Source organism: Rutidosis leptorrhynchoides, chromosome 5, assembly GCF_046630445.1.
Source record: "Rutidosis leptorrhynchoides isolate AG116_Rl617_1_P2 chromosome 5, CSIRO_AGI_Rlap_v1, whole genome shotgun sequence".
Classification (NCBI taxonomy): Eukaryota; Viridiplantae; Streptophyta; class Magnoliopsida; order Asterales; family Asteraceae; genus Rutidosis; species Rutidosis leptorrhynchoides.
The window spans coordinates 426430008-426449605 of NC_092337.1; the positions used below are offsets into that span (position 1 = coordinate 426430008).

A 19598-nucleotide genomic window follows, 5' to 3' on the forward strand; every position below is an offset into this window, starting at 1 on the left:
GGTTAAGAAGATGAATAATTTTGCAGGAAAAAGCCATTGTCTCTCTACCTCTATCATGGACCGGAGACAACTTGTGAAAAACAAGCCGGGGAATGAAACTGAACACAGTACTGATCAATGTCAGCGACAAAGCATCTAGTACATGCCCCACTTAGCCCCGAGACACGAAGAGGGCGGGAGAACCCGGCATAAAAAACTGCACTTAACCGATTCCTTCTTTAGAATGGAGTCCATCATAAAATCTTGGATTCGAAGACCACTTTAGCCAATCTAAATTTCCTTTCTTCCACCTGCTATTAATCCATTCGAAGCTTTTTGTTTGAATATCTGAAATAATCTTGGAGGAATTAGAATTGTTTTTACCAAAGACACGGTCGTTACAGTGTAGCCAAATACAGTAGCAAGTGATCCAAACGATAGCTTGCCAAATTGTCTTCCCAAAGTGGAGTTTAATTGGCTGTTATGGCATGATTCGAGGTCCCGGATGAAAGGACCCGTCCTAATCCATCCGAACGAAGTCCATATCGATTATAAACGATTCACAACAGTTGATTTCATCGCGAGGTACTTGACCTCTATATGATACATTTTACAAACATTGCATTCGTTTTTGAAAAGACAATCTTTCATTACATCGAAAGTTGACAACATGCATACCATTTCATAATATATCTTACTATAATTGACTTAATAATAAACTTGATGAACTCAACGACTAGAATGCAACGTCTTTTGAAATATGTCATGAATGACTCCAAGTAATATCTCTAAGATGAGCAAATGCACAGCGGAAGATTTCTTTCGTACCTGAGAATAAACATGCTTTAAAGTGTCAACCAAAAGGTTGGTGAGTTCATTAGTTTAACATCAATAATCATTTCATAATTTTAATAGACCACAAGATTTCATATTTCCATTTCTCATAAACATACGTCCCATGCATAGAGACAAAAATCATTCCTATGGATTGAACACCTGGTAATCGACATTAACAATATGCATATAAGAATATCCCCATCATTCCGGGATCCTCCTTCGGACATGATATAAATTTCGAAGTACTAAAGCATCCGGTACTTTGGATGGGGCTTGTTGGGCCCGACAGATCTATCTTTAGAGTTCGCGTCAATTAGGGTGTCTGTTCTCTAATTCTTAGATTACCAGACTTAATAAAAAGGGCATATTCGGTTTAATAATTCAACCATAGAATGTAGTTTCGAGTACTTGTGTCTATTTCGTAAAACAGTTATGAAAGCAGCGCATGTATTCTCAGTCCCAAAAATATATATTGCAAAAGCATTTAAAAAGGGATTAATGAAACTCACCTAATGTATTTTGTAGCAAAAATACATATGACTATATTGAAAAATTGAACAATGCAGGGTTGGCCTCGGATTCACGAACCTATATCAAGTATATATATTAACATATAATAACAACTAGTAAGTTTATATATTAGTAATTTACATATCGTATTACTAAATAAGTTATATTTATCCTATATACTTTAAGTAGTTAATATGTATTTCTATAATACATTTATTAATATTAATATAGTAAATACTTGTTAGAGTAGTTTAATAATATAATATTTATCATTTATCATAATAATATAGAAATTTATTTCAAGGTTTATATGTGATAAGAATATATATATAAATATATTTTATATATATATAGATTACTTAATGTCATTTTAATAATAAAAATCTAATAATATGTAATATTTATATTTATAATGTACTTTTGTAAGATATTATTTATTTGTAATAAAAACAATAATAGTGATAATTATAATGATAATAATAACAATAATGATAATGATAAAAATAATAGCGATAATAAAAATGATACTTTTGAAAACGATAACCTTAATAGGAATACTTTTGAAAACGATAACCTTAATAGGAATGATAATAATAATATTAATACGCTTTGTAATGATAATATCAATAATAATGATAATGAAAACAATACTTTTACTAATAATACTTAATACATAATAATAATAATAATAATAATAATAATAATAATAATAATAATAATAATAATAATAATAATAATAATAATAATAATAATAATGATAATAATAATAATAATAAAGATAATAACAAGAACTACCTCATGGAGTTTTAAAAACAAACAGCCCTTGTAGGGGCTCGAACTCGCGACCTCCCGTTAACCCTAAAACACCACCAACCACTCCGCTGTTTCTACTTTTCTACTTTTACACCCAGCCTAAATTAATTAAACCATTTACATTTTTCGTTTCAGTCCAATCATACAACATGGGACACGGCCCAATCTCACCATAGAATACGAAATTCAATAGCAGGCCCAAGTTGTTTTCCTATGTACTAGTTTAGTCGATGTTGCACAAGGATATCCAAGACAAATCGATCCAGTTATAAGTTGTAGATGTCTAACTAGGTCTGATAAAATCGAACGGCAGGTACATAAACACATACGCACATCCTCATCATGATTTCATCATCATTACCTCATCATCCAATAATCTTTATCATGATTATGTTAAACCAATTGCCGATCCAAATGCTAATACTTTATATATATATATCAACAACTTTACAGCTTGAAATCATGTATCCTCTTTATTCATTATATATATTATTGAGACAGAATTATTGTAGCTGCAATTGCAGCGTAGAAACTTGATCAAAAACAGAAATAAATCGAGGTAACATATGGTGTTTTTACGTGGGTTTGTGTGGTGAAGATGGTGGTCGTTTGATGGCAAAATAGAAACAATGAAACAGTTGGCAACAAGTAGCAGTTTAAATGAGTTTTTGAAGGAGTGAAGGAAGCTTTTGCAGTCGTGGTGATCTTGGTTGCAAAAACAGGAATAAAAACACTGTAGCAGCAGTTTAATTGGGTTGTTTGGTGACGGGTTACAACACAAAAGGAAGAGGTAGATGAGAGAGAGAAAGGAAGGTTCATGGTGGATGTTGGGTGAGCTTGTTCGAATCAGAAGAGGAAGAAACAGATAATGGTTTGTTCGAATAGTTCATTAAAACAGAAGATAGGTTGCAGTTGCAGCATGGGGGTTTTATGGTGATGCTTTGATGGGTCTGTGGTGTTGGTTAGAACTAAAACGAGAGTGTAGCAGTAGGGTTTTGGTGGTCACTATTTCATCATCTTTTTCACGTATTCATCATCATCTAATCGTGTTTCGTTTCTGGGTCTGAATAGACAGAAGGTTGTAACTCTCTTTTGAGCAGTAGACTTGGGACCATGATGATGGGTGTTCGTTGTGGTGTTCAAAGGCGGGTTGTGGTTCGAACGAGATAGAAGAAAAACGCAGGTGGATTTAGTTTGTGGTTGTGGTTAATCGTTTGATGAAGTTAGTGAAGACTTAATCGGGTTTTCAATTCATACATTGAATCAAGTGATTGGACTTATAGCAAAATTAGTCGACATCAATATTCATTCAGGAGATAAAAGATAGAAAAATAAATAAAGAAGATGGTGATGTGCAACTGAAATTGTTTGTATTGTGTAGTTGAGATTGATACTGATAACAAATTAAAGACAGAAGGATTTTATCGTACAGAAAAATAAATATAAAAAAACAAACAAGTGGAGTACGTTTCTCTAATATAATTTGTTTGCTTTGAGTTTTGGATTCGACATAATCACAATCAGAATAAAAGTAGATAGAGACTAATCTGATTTTTAATTTGTAACTTAATTCAAATTTCATGATTTGTACTAATTCAAAGACTGAAGAATCAATTTAACACAGTAGAAAAGCTACATGAAATAGATTCAATTATTTCCTTGATTTTATAATTTTTGTTGTGTAACTGTGATTGCATTTGATCTTGTACAAAATTGGAGACAACAAACATAATCAAATATAGTTGGATTGGGATGTGTAATTGATTTGGTTTCTAAATTAGTATATACCATAATACTGATTCCTATATGTATCTGTATATATAAATTAGTGGTATGTATATCTGTAATTATATATCTGGATGTATAATATAATATGTATAATATAATTAATCTTATAAATTAATAACTATAATATTAATACTCCTAATATTATAAGTAATAATAATAAAATTTACAATAATATACTAGTAATAATTTTATTATTAAAGATAATGATAATAATAACTATAAAATTTATAACAATAATATTATTAATAATAATAATAATATTAATTATAATAATACTAATATTATTAATGATAATAATAATATTAGTAATAATAATACTATACAATTTATTACTATTTACCAATTTCCGAATATCGTTAAAAAAAGGAATGATTTCTCAAATCAACGTGGGTCTCGTAACAGAGACTCATAATCATAATTCAATGTATCTGATAAATCAATCATTTGATATTATCTTCTAATTTCATCGATAAACATATTGAAACAAATTCTTTTATGTAAAGTATTATATATCTAATACCTTGTTAACATTTTCAATTAATAAGTATATATTATATATACATATCAGTATACACATAAATGTTCATGAATCGTCGAGCATAGTCAAAGGGTAATTGATTACATGAATATAGATTTCAAAATTTTCGAGACTCAACATTACAGATTTTGCTTATCGTGTTGGAACCATATAAAGATTAAAGTTTAAATTTGATCGAAAATTCCCGGGTCATCACAGTACCTACCCGTTAAAGAAATTTCGTCTCGAAATTTGATCGAGGTCGTCATGGCTAACCATAAAAATGTTTTCCTGACGAATATGAGTTGATAATTAGAGTTTTATCAACATTGAGTAATATTGATAATACAATTCGATTACGCGAAGAGTATAAGTGAAGCTATCGCAAGAAAATGAATTTAGTAGATGTATATTCGTTTCAACCGATGACGTGGTTACGATTGATTTCCAAAATTCATGGGATTTAAAGAAAAGCTTCGTAATAAGATTTGGTTCTTCGGCGATTCAAGATCTTCTTTGTTTATATACAATAATCTGTTTCGATTGATCTGTCGGATATTTTACTATAAATCCACCCCCTTCTTTTTCCTTATTTTCCATATCTCACATCTTCTATTCTTTCTTCTCAATTCATACTTTAAAACATTTGTTAATATGCTCCATCCCATTCTGATCCTTGATATACTCCTAACTTTCATATCTGTCATTTTTCTCTTTCATCTACCACCGGAGGATTTTATTTACTTCTACTATTATCTTGGGGTTATAGTGTTATTAATTTTTCCCGTGCCTTTACGTGACAATACGTATTGATATGCACGGTTTGTTATTTATGTGTTGTTGTCGAGTTTTATATTCTTTCTTATATTTCAAAGCTCTATGCTTTTGTTTTCTCTTCTCGACTTCAAGTCAAGCGAATAATGGTTCAGAATTCGTAGATATAGAGTTTTGAATGATTATAATGTTCTAAGCAGGGTGGAACGTGATAGCATGATTTTGATTTTCAAATTTATCAAAAATACAGACGATAGAACTATCAAGAATATATTCTTCTTGATATGTTCGGAGGTTATGTAGAATGAAAGAGTCATGTAATATGACACATGATGATGGTATAATCTACTGTGAACCATCATCACGTTCCATTAGAAACTCAGCATGACGTACTGTAATATAATCACGTTGATCAAATGTCATTATATTATACTAACTCATGCATCAGTTCCCAACATTACTTCAATAACATTCATATTTTAAGCTCGAAAGTTTACAGAATATAGAAACTAACAGTTTCTATATGATGTAATACTGATAGCACGAAGAGATTAATGATTTCAGATAAGATTAGTTATGAAAATTATATTCAGAAATATCGAGGATATTTATAATGAAAGATACGATAATATCTCGGAATATCTAAGATCAGAGGATGATAGAAACTATTGTTCGCAAGGGTTTAGAATAAGGAGCAAGATATTCACTAAAGACTTTAGCAGACATTGAATCATTTGGATTCTTTGAAGTCAAACTTATTCTTTGTGATTTGTCCACAGCTTTCTTCCTAGTTTCGCATAATCTGCTTTTCGGTACTAAATTTTCTATTGAACATTTCCAATATAATGATACACAGGAAGCACGAGGAGGTATATAATTTCGGACGAGAATATTTATGACAATATCCTCAGAAATATCGAAGATATTGATGATGATATTTTGGAATTTCTAAGTTCGATGGTGGATGGAGAAAGATTTTCCGCAAGATTTTAACATGACTTCGGAGCAAGATATTCTCTAAAGATTTCAACGGATCCAGAATTACCTGAATCCTTTGAATATAGGTTTTTGGTCCTTGTATTTGTCCTTGTTTACATTTGTGATCCATCTAGGTATTCTATTAGTGTATATCTGTTGTGGTTTGTTTATTTTCAATTATAACATGCTTTTAAGAACATTTTATATAATATATAAATATAAAGTAAATGTTTTTTCTTCTTTTTGAAGTTAACTTTGTTTTTTAAATTACCTATTTGGACTGTCTTAAGAAACTCGCTTAGAATTAAGATGTTTGGATCCTAATTTTCAAATTATGGAGTCTCCTTTACAGCTGACTGCTTTCATTTTGTGATCATTAATATGTTTGTTTACCATCTCTAATGACTGAACAAAAACATGAAATCTGTTTGTTTACGTGTTTATATTCACCTGAACTCATATAAACAAAATAAAGAAGACTCTTTTATGTTCATTCGGTTCGTTTACAGACTTAGAGAGTAATTAATTGGATCCTATGTGTATTTGCAGATCCATTTCTTTATAATATTGTTTACTGCTGCAAATTCATCAAGATGAGTCTTTTAAATAAAAGAAAAAACCCGGAAAAATCAACTGGTAGTCTTATCGAATCAGATCGTAAAGTACTCGAAGTCATCAAATGCAAAAAAGAAATGGCAATATGGTCACGTGACATAAAAAAAGAAACAACTTTACCTGATCCCATTATCAACAAAAGTATCAAAAATCTTTTATCAATAGGACTAATAAAAGAAGTAGCCCATGTTCAACATAAGGGTAGAAAACATTACATTGGAGCCGAATTTGAACCGTCAAAAGAAATAACAGGCGGGTCATGGTACGTAGATGGTAATCTTGATATCGCTTTCATCGATCAATTAAAAGATCTTTGTTTGAAGATTATTAGGAAACTAAAAGTCGCAACAGCTGATGGGGTGTATGACTTTTTCATGACGAATAAGTTGACTACTGCTGATTGCACGACTCAACAAATTAATGAGATATTGAAGTCTATGGTTTTGGATAATATGATTATAGATGTGAAGAGTACTGGATTAGGTGAGTATCATTCGATTCCTGTTGGTAAAGTTTGTTACAGATGTCCACCTGGAGATGTTAGTAAGGGTCCCACAACAGGGGCGATGGTTTCGATCCCGTGTGGTGTGTGTCCGAGGATTAAACAGTGCACGCCTGATGGACTTATTTCTCCAAGCACTTGTGTTTACTACACAAAATGGTTAGAGTTCTGATCACATTGTTTTTTTTTAGCATCTTTGAGCTTGATTTTGAATGTGTAGTTTTTGGTGTTTGCGTTTTTGATCTTGAACTGGAATCTTATATACCTTCTCCTTGAGTTTATTTAAGAAGACTATTTTTATTTATTTTTTATTTTACAGTTTGGTTGTGCTAATCTTTGATGGGATTTGATTCAGTTAATTTTTGTTAGCTGTAAGATGAGATGATATCAGTTGTGAGTTTGGAACTCAGATAATGTGTGTATATAACTTTAGTGGTGAAAACAAATTTGATTTTTGTTTAGACTGAAACTAACACGGCGTCAGAGTGGGTGGCGTCAGACGAGTTGGCAGCATCTGACGCCCCTGACGCCTATATCGGAGCGTCAGTTTTTGACGCTGAGGGGCGTCAGTGCCTTTTTTGACTGAAAAAATGGGGCTTCAAAGGGGTATTGTGGCAGCATGTGATTGGTTGGGCAAGGTTTTAAAAAACGGAAACGCGCCTCGAGGCGTTTCCCATCTTTGAGGCGAGGCGTACGCCTCGAGGCGTACGTTTGAGGCGGAGTTAAAAAAATACATAAAAAATTATAAGTTCATTATACTATATATAAATATAAATATATAAATCAATATTCTAATTTATTTAAATAAAATATTTATAAGTGGAAGGGTTAAGTTGTATTTGTTGAATATTTAATAATGAGGTTGAAATGCAAATTAAACCTAAGGGGTTAAAATGTATGACAATAAAAATTTGAGGGAGGTTTTATGCAAGTTGAGTGACAATAAAAAGGGAATAAAACCCTAAATTAACTCAGCCGCTACTTTTGTCTTTTATTTTCACGAGGTTCATCTCTTCCATCTATTATTTTCATCTTTCATCTGTATCTCTTCAATGGCTTCTCTATACGTCCTTCTTCATCTCCACTGCAACTTCTTCGACGTTTTAACCCGGTAAGTATAGTCATAGATCTATCTATTCCGCTCATCCTGATCTTCCATTTTCCCGCTATTTTTCATGAGGCGTGCGTTTTTTTTTTTGTAACCAGTGAGGCGTAAAAAATCGCACCGCCTCTCTCATTTGAGGCGTACGTTTTAATTAGACTTTGAGGCGTACGTTTTGAAACGGAAAAATCGAAAAACGCACTGAGGCGCGCCTCGAGGCGTACGCCTCGAACGTTTTTTAAAACACCCAACGGATATATACTCGTTTTTTGTATTATTTTTTTTTAATTCATTTTTTTACTCCATTTTACTCCTATTTAAACCCCAACAATTCTATCATTTTTCACACAATTCATTCTTACTCTATTTCTTTCTACTTTTTTTTTTACAAAAGTTTATTAGGTTATAAATAGTTTCGAGGTTACGGGGGTCTAATTCCGACTCAGAAGATTTGCGGATTGTTCAATTAATTCAAAAAATAGAAGATGATGATTCCGAAGTCGAATCGGCACCATCTATTCCGAGAGAGGTTACATTCCTAGGGAACGGGAGGTTGCTGCACAACGTTTGTGGGATGATTATTTTTGTGAGACGCCAAAATATCCACAAAGAAAATTTAAACGCCGTTTTCGTATGCGAATACAATTATTTCTCCGTATAGTGCAAATTATAACTACTTTCCAAAGTGATAATATGCCAGAATATTTTACTTACTTTTCTCAACGAGTTGATGCTATCGGTAGGCCTACATTTACTACTTTACAAAAATGTACGTCGGCTATACGCCAATTGGCGTATGGCACCGCTCCCGATATGTGGGATGAATATTTGCAAATGAGTGAGCAAACATCAATACTATGTCTAGATTACTTTTGTATGTGTATTATTACTTTGTACAAAAGGGAATACATGCGATCTCCCAATGCACACGATGTTGCTAGATTATATAGTGCATACGAGGAGAGACATGGATTTAGGGGTATGCTCGGGAGTATAGATTGTATGCACTGGGAGTGGAGGAATTGTCCTGTTGCTTTAAAAGGACAATACACTAGGGGTGATCACAAGAAACCGACCCTTATGCTTGAAGCTGTTGCTTCATATGACTTGTGGATTTGGCATGCTTTTTTGGGATGGCGGGTTCCAACAATGATATTAACGTTTTGAACCAATCACCTATATTTGATAAACTTAATGTAACAAACCAACCCGTGGACCGACCAAAAAGCGCAGCATAAAAAAAAAATTTAAAACTGAGCTGTCCAGATGGGGTGCGCGGCGCGCACAGGGCCTGGCAGCCCGCTGTCCACTTTTTCCAATTTTCGTAAAAAGATCTCTTGCTTCCCGACACTTTTAGACCAAACACTTTTCACAACATTTTATATTAGTTAAAACTAACATGTTCCAATAATAAAATGAGTTTTACGAGACCGGGCCCACATCGGCCGTTTTACGACTTTCGTACAAAATACAAGTTTTCAACCACATGATTTTTAACACAAAATAAGACCGAGCATGGCGATTGGGGATACGCTACCCAATCCTAATCCAATCCAAAAAACACGATCTTCTAAAGCAAACTACGCAAGTCCACTAGTCCCACGCTTACCCGAGCCACCGCATCCATGCAAATCTATAAAAATATAAACAACGAGAGGGTAAGCTAACGATTAGTGAGTGAAAATATACTACATACATATATATGCATAAAATGGACACGCCACACAAATAATCAAATACCGCATACCGGAGCATCCATGCATAAAGGCAAGCTAATCTAAGCATACCGTACGATCACTAAGCAACAAGCTAAATATGCATCAACAAACATAAGTTCACCAACGACGATGTGAACAACGCCAAGAAGCTACACCCGGAGGGTTAGCTACATCACGACAATATAACAATATATATATATATATATATATATATATATATATATATATATATATATATATATATATATATATATATATATATATATATATATATATATATATAACAATATATAAACGAATAAGGTTAACCCCTTAACCCATTACCGAATACCAAACACCACGATGAAGATTGGCCGAACTACACGAGCCTTAGTAATCCGAACTACACGCGATCACTACCCCAATAAGATGATCGAACTACACGCGTCACCGTGAATCCGAACTACACGAGACTCACTTCCGATAAAATGACAGAACTACACGCGTCATCGTGAATCCGAACTACACGCGATCCACTTTCAGAATTCAAAACCCACGGTCACGGGATTATAAAATCCACCATATCGGGGTTATCCACATCACAACAATATCAACCCTTCGCCATTGGGGTTATATACCCCACATCACAAACACGTGTGATAACGTACACACAAAAAGTGTACCTGGCCAAAGGTGATCAACCAAAACGCACAACCGTGCCAATTGGACCTAAACGCAAGTCCATCGAATCCACCTATATGTGAAGTGAGCTCTATAACCGAGAACCACTTCACTCGACCCGCACCCATCCTACACATACATATGCACATAGAATATTAACACTCACCTTGTCGTCTTGATGAATGCTTCCAAGTAATCCACAACTCGTCAATGGAAAGTACATATTCCTTTATCACAATTACAACAACACACTTAGAGTGGATTTACAACCAACTCAATTCGACACTTAGTGCAAATTCGACCAATTGCACTCATAAACACAAAACGCGTCCAAACTAACCAATAATCACTTAATCACAAGTGAACATGGTTCTAATATGCCAATGAACCCAATCTTAGGTGTTAAACACTTATCAATCTCAAAATCACCCAAAAACCCTAATTTTGACTCAATTCCAAAATTAGTCTTTCAAACACACAAAAAGGGTTCCAATACTTCCATAATCACTAAACCTAGTGATTAAACCCAATTACAAGTCCTAATCATAACCAATTTGTTCACCAACCCAAAATCCACCAACAGTAACAATAAACCCGATTACAAGCAACACTAAACTCACTTCATGAGTTTAAATGGGTTTATCAACAATTTAAGTTCAAACCCTAACTTGAATATCAAAATTAAACAATGAAATTCGGAGTTAGAACTTACCACAACAATCAAAACGAAGCTTGAAACGAGGTGAACAACTTTAAAACCCGAGACTTTGATCAATTCAAGCTCCTTCCTCTCCAAAACCCCAATTCTATCACTAGAATTCTCCATCTCTCTCTAAGATACTTGAGAGTGATGAATGGATGTGAAAATGATCCAAAAGTGGATCCAAACCAGCTGATAAGGCCTGAGATCCGGCCTCAAGTGAAAAGACCAAAAAGCCCTTCATTAAACTTAAAATAGAAAAAAGGCAGAATTCTGTCGCTGGGCATGTGCGCGGCGTGCACACCTTATGGTGCGCGGCGCGCACCCATGTCTGGGCAGATTCTGACCTTCGTTTATTTACACAATGCTTCCTGCACTCTATGTAGCATAATTACACTTCCGTACAATAAATATTAGGGTCTTACACTTAAGAACGGAACATTTCCATCCGCACCATTTGAGGTAAATGGGCATGAATATAGCAAAGGATATTACCTTGCGGATGGTATATATCCCGATTGAGCAACTTTAGTTAAAGGATATTCATGTCCTACTGAAGAACCAACGATTAAGTTTACAAGATTTCAAGCTAGTGCCCGAAAGGATATAGAGAGGGCGTTTGGGGTTCTTCAAGGTCGTTTTCATATTATACGCATAGCTTCACGAAGTATGTCAGTTAACAGGATGCGAAGAGTGATGGAATATTGTCTCATATTACATAACATGATACTTGAAGATAACGGCTTTGCACTTTCAAAATGGGAAGAAAGATTCACTACCAAAGAAATGGAAAATGGTATGGAACGTATACGAAACAGAGGACGGGATCGAGATATCATCGCAAGAGAAATAAGGGATCGAGATATGCACAACCAACTTACCGAGGATTTAGTCGAGCATATTTGGAACCTTCCACCGACTTTTCGCAATGCGAATTTGTTTTTTTTAATCTATGTAATCGTCAATTTATGTATTTTTAAATTATTATCAAAAATGAAATATGTATTTTTTATTTATAATGTTATTTATTTTATTTTGTTGTATTTATTTACCATTTTAATGTAATTTATTTTATTTTGTTGTATTTATTTAACATTTTAATTCATTTGAAAAAAAAACTGGTGGACCCTACTGAATTTGACACTGGCATTTGACATTTGAGATTATTGGAGGGTCAAAATCTGACACTGAAATGTTACTGGCAAATGCACTTTTTGAGCCAAAAAGTACAAATCTGCCTGTGATGTCACAGGCAGGGTTAGAAACAATCTTAGGAGCAGAAACTTAAAGAGTTTCAGGTTAACTATAACTCCTAGCTTGTTTTTGATTGTACACTTAATATTCTCATATTATTAATGATTAATGAATAAGGGTATATCTTGTGCATAACCCAAAACGTGTGCACATTGCAACATAATTAAAACGATTAAATGCAAGAAGAAACATTTTCACGCGAAGGATATAGCAATGGTTTTCAATCCAAAAGTGCACGGTAGTGTAAATGGTTTCTTGATGTATATGGATAAAAACCATGTACAAATTTTTATGTTAGGGTCAAATGAAATTTTTTAATCATATGATTCATTTGAAGATACAGATTTTTCAGAGCATATAATAATTTTAATAAATAGTACTAATGTATTAAGAGACTTAAACTATATTTAATGATGACAGTATAACATAAATAATCAAAAGATAAGCATATTAAATACCTAAATAAATGATTAATTGATGATAAATTTAACACAAAAATAAATAGATCTTCCATTTTTATTTATTGATGAGTTGTATATTGTATAACTCCCTAATACATTAAAAATGGCATGGACGATAAATAATTATTTTATTAACAAAGAAAAACGGGCATGGACAATAAATGATAATCATGGTAATAAAAAACGAAAATGGGTATAAATGACTAAGTGAATTAATTTAATTTAAACTATAAAAAATAGTGAGTTTGTCAAATTGGTAGATAGATATAAAAATAATTATTATCCACGTACAACTTCACATATTTACAATGCTACTACATTATACTATTAATTAATTCATTCAATTGTTATTCAATCGTGGTTATATATCGTGATAGTGATAAAAATTAATTCATTCAATGTTATTTATACATCGCAAGGAAACTAATTTGTTATTCTCTTTTTCTATACTTAAAAAGTTTGATAAATATAAAATGATTTTCTGATGACAAATCTAATTGTTATAGTTAATACACAAAAAATCAATGTACATGACGCTTATATGATAATTTAAAAGTAATGATTATTAGTATGCAATATATTTATGCATCTTAACGACAACTCTAAAAATCATTGTTTATTAAAATCCTATAAATAAACATATTTAGTTTTTTTATCATATTTAGTTTTTTTATATCTTCCAAGAATATATCATACACTATTATCATCAATTACCACACTAGTTGATAGGTTCACCATTTTATTAGTCTCGTTTGCCATTGTCTTCAATCAATCCGTTTTGATACTAAATGGCATAGATTTGTCTCCATAAGTTAACCATGTGGCTTTACCTCGATTAAGTAAGCCTTGATCAAACAACCAATGACTCAAGAATCAAATGAAAGCACAAATGAAAGCACAAGAGCAATAACAAGCGAAAAAAAGCAATTGTTGATGATGCGCTTAGCTTATTGGACTTTCATTTGGGTTTGGACCGTGAGCGGTCCATATGTCTTTCTCTAAAACCATAATTTCTTGTTATAAATAGAGAGGAAGTGAACCTTCTCTTACACGAGATGACTTCTCTCGGATATGAGTTTTTATCGGCGGTTTATGTATAGCAAGGATTCATCCTTTAAAATACTATCTACAAAAGTGTTGTATCATAGTAGAAAATAGTTGTCTAGTTATATATTTCTAGAATCAAAACATTTTTTATTCAAGTAAATTTGATGAAACTAATTGACATAAATAACCAATTTGAGGTAACATGACATTGAGAAGTCAAAAAGAGAAAAGGAGTATAACAAACAGAAAGGCCAAAAAATCAATTTCAAAATAGAATTACAGAAGTGACACATCTGAAGATTACAAGTAAGTGATAATCCGATTTAAAAATAATGTTCACCAAATTACTGATTTATTACTTCTCAAAATTATTGTTCACATGCAAAACTAACTATTAAATATCATTAAACTTTCAAATTTACTATCATTTATTATTTTTAGTTATTTATTTGTTAAATAAGTCAGTCAAAACTTATATTGAATATAATGACAAGAATGACATATTTTATATTAAGTCCAACATAAAATTTTAAGGGACATCTTTTTTGAGACTGAGAAAGTGTATCATTTAATAAAATTAAGCTTATAATTAAAGAAAAATTGATATGTACGCATATATATACATACAGAGAGACATGTATCCAAGCTTGAATATTTTGCAATTCTTATTTCTTAGGGCTTAAGTATAATACTATGAAAATATCAAAAGTAAGATTAAACCAATGGCAGCTACACACACTAGTATATGTAATGATACTTATAAGAATAAAAGGTTCAATGGTAGTGCCTATAACCATTATTAAAGGAGCTGTGGCTAAAGGAGCAGGTGATTATATTATGATTATTATAACATTTAGAATTATTTATTACTATTCCCTGATTTCATGTTGAAAATTATAACAAATGTTTTTGTGAATTAAGTTTGTTTGGATGGAAGCCCACCTGCATACCAGTTTGATGCAGGTTTTGGAGATGGTCTCAACAATTGGCTAGTTCACATACAGGTTGCTAGCTATCTATATCAATTTTCTTATAATACACATGTAGTACGAACACGTATATTTTGTGTATTCATCCTATATTTCATATATCATATATCATGTTAGGGTGGAGGGTGGTGCAATTCGGTAGAAGACTGTCAAACACGCACAAATAGTCAATTAGGTTCGTCGAAGAACATGAAGAGTTCTGACATTTACTTCACTGGAATTTTAAGCAACAAGCAAGAATTAAATCCAAGTGAGAACTATGTATCTTGTTAATTCCTGTCCATATTTTGATTTTGTTACATATTTGTTATGAATGCGTTGAATTGTTGATTAATTTGTTATGCTAGATTTCTACAACTGGAATAGGATCGCGATGAGGTACTGTGATGGATCATCATTTACCGGAGATATAGAAACAGTTGATCCTGTAAGTTCAATATAGATATATATTTAATTGCATAAACATCAGAAGAATGTATCGTGGTTTGCGTTTCGATATCGTCACAAGAGGTCTTAGATTCAAACCTTACTTGCAGTACATTTTAGGCGGTTAGGGAAAGGGTCGTAAACACTCACACCAGTGGCGGTACTTAGTGGTACCCGGAGGGGGCACGCAACCCACATGCGAAAAAAAATTAGTGTCATATTTTTATAATTTTTAGGGGTAAATTTTTTTAATACTATTCGCCCCTCTAATCATTATTTCGTCCTCATGTTACGATCTTCAAATTTCACCACTAATTCATAGGGTAACCCGATTAGACCACAGAGCAGTTATCATCCTCAAATTACTTGAATAATGATAATCTTATCCGCTTATTTATTTATTTATTGCACGAAATTGGCATAGTTTATAAACTGCAATCTTTAATGAAAGTTGGTCTATCATTATGGTTATAATTAGTTGTTTAAAATTGATGCCAACTTCTTATGCATGACTAATGTTAACCAATGACAACAAATATTTTGAAGTCTATTAATTTCAATGAAAACAAGTTATGTAACATGTGACTTTGAATTTATCCCCACAACTCTTAGAAAATAAAGATGTTTTCTTGACAGCTACTTTGAACATTTAACTAACATTAATTAATTATTATTAATTATTATTAATTAATCTATCTATCTATCTTACATACTAAACCTCCTCCGGTTTTGGTCGTTTCAGTTTTACCGCATTGTCGTTTTGAGTTTGCGTTCACACTACAAATGGTCCTCCAACTTTCGCACAAATTACACAACAGCCCCTCAGCTTTACACTTTTTAATCTTACATACTAAACCTCCTAAACCTCCTCCGGTTTTTGGTCGTTTCAGTTTTACCGCATTGTCGTTTTGAGTTTGCGTTCACACTACAAATGGTCCTCCAACTTTCGCACAAATTACACAACAGCCCCTCAGCTTTACACTTTTTCAGGGGTAAAAAACGTAAATTTATTATTTAATTAAAATAAAAAAACCTTACTCCACCCGAATTTATAACGGGCCCTATCTTCTCGCTCGGTGCGAGTTAAATTTTTCCGAGGCCACCGTTCAACTCGAAAAAATCTCACGAACCCAACGGGACTAACTATATGCAAAACGGACATCGTTAAAAAAACACTAAATAACGGGCCCTATATTCACGCTCGGTGCGAGTTAAATTTTTTCGAGACCACCGTTCAACTCGAAATAATTTTACGAACACAACGCGACTAACTATACGCGAAACGGACATCGTTAAAAAAAATAAATATTTCGGGCTATATTACATACATATATATACATATACAACACGACTAACTATACGCGAAACGGACATCGTATATCCAAATTGGCGCGCGTCTGCGCGGTCGGATTTTTTCTAGTTTATCCTAATTGACAATACACCTTGTAAAACATGTGACTGTTTTTTCATCATCACAACTTTTGAAATGTGACATTTTCTAATGACAATTGGTTCTTACCCAACATTTGTTTAGTTTTCATAAATAACAGATTCTATGTTTAATATTTTTTTTTTATCAAAAAGAAGGATCTAATACTTGAATTTGTCTTTATTTCAAGGTTACAAATCTTCATTTTAGGGGTGCAAGAGTCTTCAATATGATTATGGAGGAGTTACTTGGAAAATTAGGAATGAATAACTCTGCATCAAATGTAATATCCCTAATTAACTACAAGCTCATTGTACACTTGTTGGCTGTTGCTTTCTAATTTACGACTCTAAGATTTGATGAATATGCAGGCCCTTTTGTCGGGGTCTTCGGCTGGTGGTTTGGCTTCTATACATCATTGTGACAAGTTCCGAACTTTTTTTCCAACAAAAACTCGTGTGAAATGCTTTGCTGACGCTGGTTATTTCGCTCATGTGTAAGTTCATCATCAAACATATTATCATATATGTGCGAAATTTATATAATTATGTCTTCTGCTAACCATTTATAGCTCACATTTTGGTTAATTATAAAACATGAATGTTAACACCTCATTAATTTGCACTTGACAGAAAAGACCTCAATAATGATTATAGGTTTGAGAGATACTACGATCAAATCGTTACATTACATGTACGATTTCTCACTCTTCCTAGTATTCCTTCTTGATATGTATATGAATTGATGTCATTGCAAATCATACAAAGTCGAAGTAAACTAAACATTCTTTTGCGCTTATAGGGATCGTCAAAGAATTTGCATCCAAAATGCATTTCAAGAAAGAACCCCAATTTGGTAAAGCAATCCTAACTATTCAGATAAGGTTTTTCCAATTCATGTTACCCAAGAAATATAATTATATACTGTTGAATATAAAAAGGGTAAAAGGTAGAAGGTCTTTCCTGTTCGGCTACCCGGGCAGGTGAGTAATCCGGCCTCATACTCTGATGTACACAGCCCAACATGATTACTCTATGGTTATTTCCAACTCATCCCTGGCCAACACTAGAAATTCGTCCTAGACAGGATTCGAACCGTTGAATATAATTGTCATAAAATGAAATTGCAGTGTTTCTACCCACAGTATGCTATGCCTTATGTCAAAACACCTGTATTCATATTGCAGTCTACATATGACACATTTCAGGTTAGCTTGATCTTTCATAATCCCCAAGTTAACTTTATTAATTACATCTTATGCTTGTTCGTTACCTTGATTTTATATATTAAAGATCCAAAACATCTTGGCCTCACGAGGAGCGGATCCAAATGGACTATATACTAGATGCAGGCAAGATATAAATGCATGCTCATCTGATCAAATCCAAAGACTACAAGGTTAATTAACGAGCATCATATTTTCTTTACTTTTGAGATTTTTTGGACTTGTTTTGAGTTAATATGAAACATAAGATAGTTGACACACTTTGTTCATGTCATTTGTGTTTAGCTTTTCGATTTGCTTTTTTGGAAGCGTTATCGGTAGTTGGAAAAGATGTGTCAAGAGGATGGTTTGTTAACAATTGTTTCACTCATGGCCAATGCGAATTCCAGGCCAAGTGGTTAGGAAACTTTTCTTCAAAATTGAACCATATGGTAAAATATCTTAACTGATTTCTCTCACATACATATATAATAATTCAAAAGGTTTTGTTCCGGAAATGCTAGTAGGCCCACGTCAGACAACCCCATTCCTAACACGTGAGAGGTAAATCGAGCTAACGTGACGACAATGCTTCATTGGTGGAAGCGTCATAGTTTATAACTTATGCCAATAATTTTCATAGGCTTATGCGAATAGGGCGGTATTAGTATGTTAGCCCTGGTAGCACATGCTAACAATGAAATAAGGCATCTAGTGAATTTTTTGGGCGTTTAACTAGTGACACCATTAATATTGAAAAGTTATTTGAGTGACATCATTAAATAGTATAAATATTTTTGAGCTAGCTAGTGACACTCCTCCTGACTATGATTCCTAAATCAGTCACTCTATGCGATGCCCTTACCAACTAAACAACCTGCCCGTGGCTACATGTATATAATATATGCTAGTCGTATATCTTCTCTATGATCTATATGGTTTGTTAACTTGCATGTTTTTTGCAGGCTATTGCAGAGGCAGTTGGGGATTGGTTTTACGACAGAAGCAAGGTCCAATTGATCGATAACAAGAATGTGTTGCCACATTATTGTGACGACTAATCAATCTAAATCTAAATTATCATGTAATGAAGCTTTCTTTGTATGTGATAGTTAAGTAGTTCAGTAATGGTGAATGGTCATTAATTACTAGTAATAAAGAAATTTACAGATTTGATAATGTGATGTATATCTCGAAGACTTGATCAGGAAATAGAGGTCGGATATGGGAAAAGTTATTAGTTCTTTCACCTCATAAGAGGTAATTTATCAAATTCATTATCATTCTTTATTTTA

At 32.9% G+C, this 19598-nt stretch overlaps 2 protein-coding genes across 2 annotated transcripts; both read left to right on the forward strand.

Moving 5' to 3' along the window:
- Window positions 1-6767: 6767 nt before the first annotated feature.
- Window positions 6768-7617, forward strand: LOC139850500 (uncharacterized). The gene has a single exon (XM_071840070.1). It carries the CDS (start codon window positions 6790-6792, stop codon window positions 7483-7485), a length of 696 nt encoding a protein of 231 aa, XP_071696171.1. The 5' UTR covers window positions 6768-6789; the 3' UTR covers window positions 7486-7617.
- Window positions 7618-14948: 7331 nt separating this feature from the next.
- Window positions 14949-19364, forward strand: LOC139850034 (pectin acetylesterase 8-like). The gene is made up of 12 exons (XM_071839633.1): window positions 14949-15081; window positions 15177-15259; window positions 15362-15494; window positions 15592-15671; window positions 17290-17382; window positions 17471-17595; window positions 17732-17792; window positions 17901-17954; window positions 18229-18306; window positions 18392-18497; window positions 18610-18755; window positions 19269-19364. Exons 1-12 carry the CDS (start codon window positions 14949-14951, stop codon window positions 19362-19364), a joined length of 1188 nt encoding a protein of 395 aa, XP_071695734.1.
- The last annotated feature ends 234 nt before the right edge of the window (window positions 19365-19598 follow it).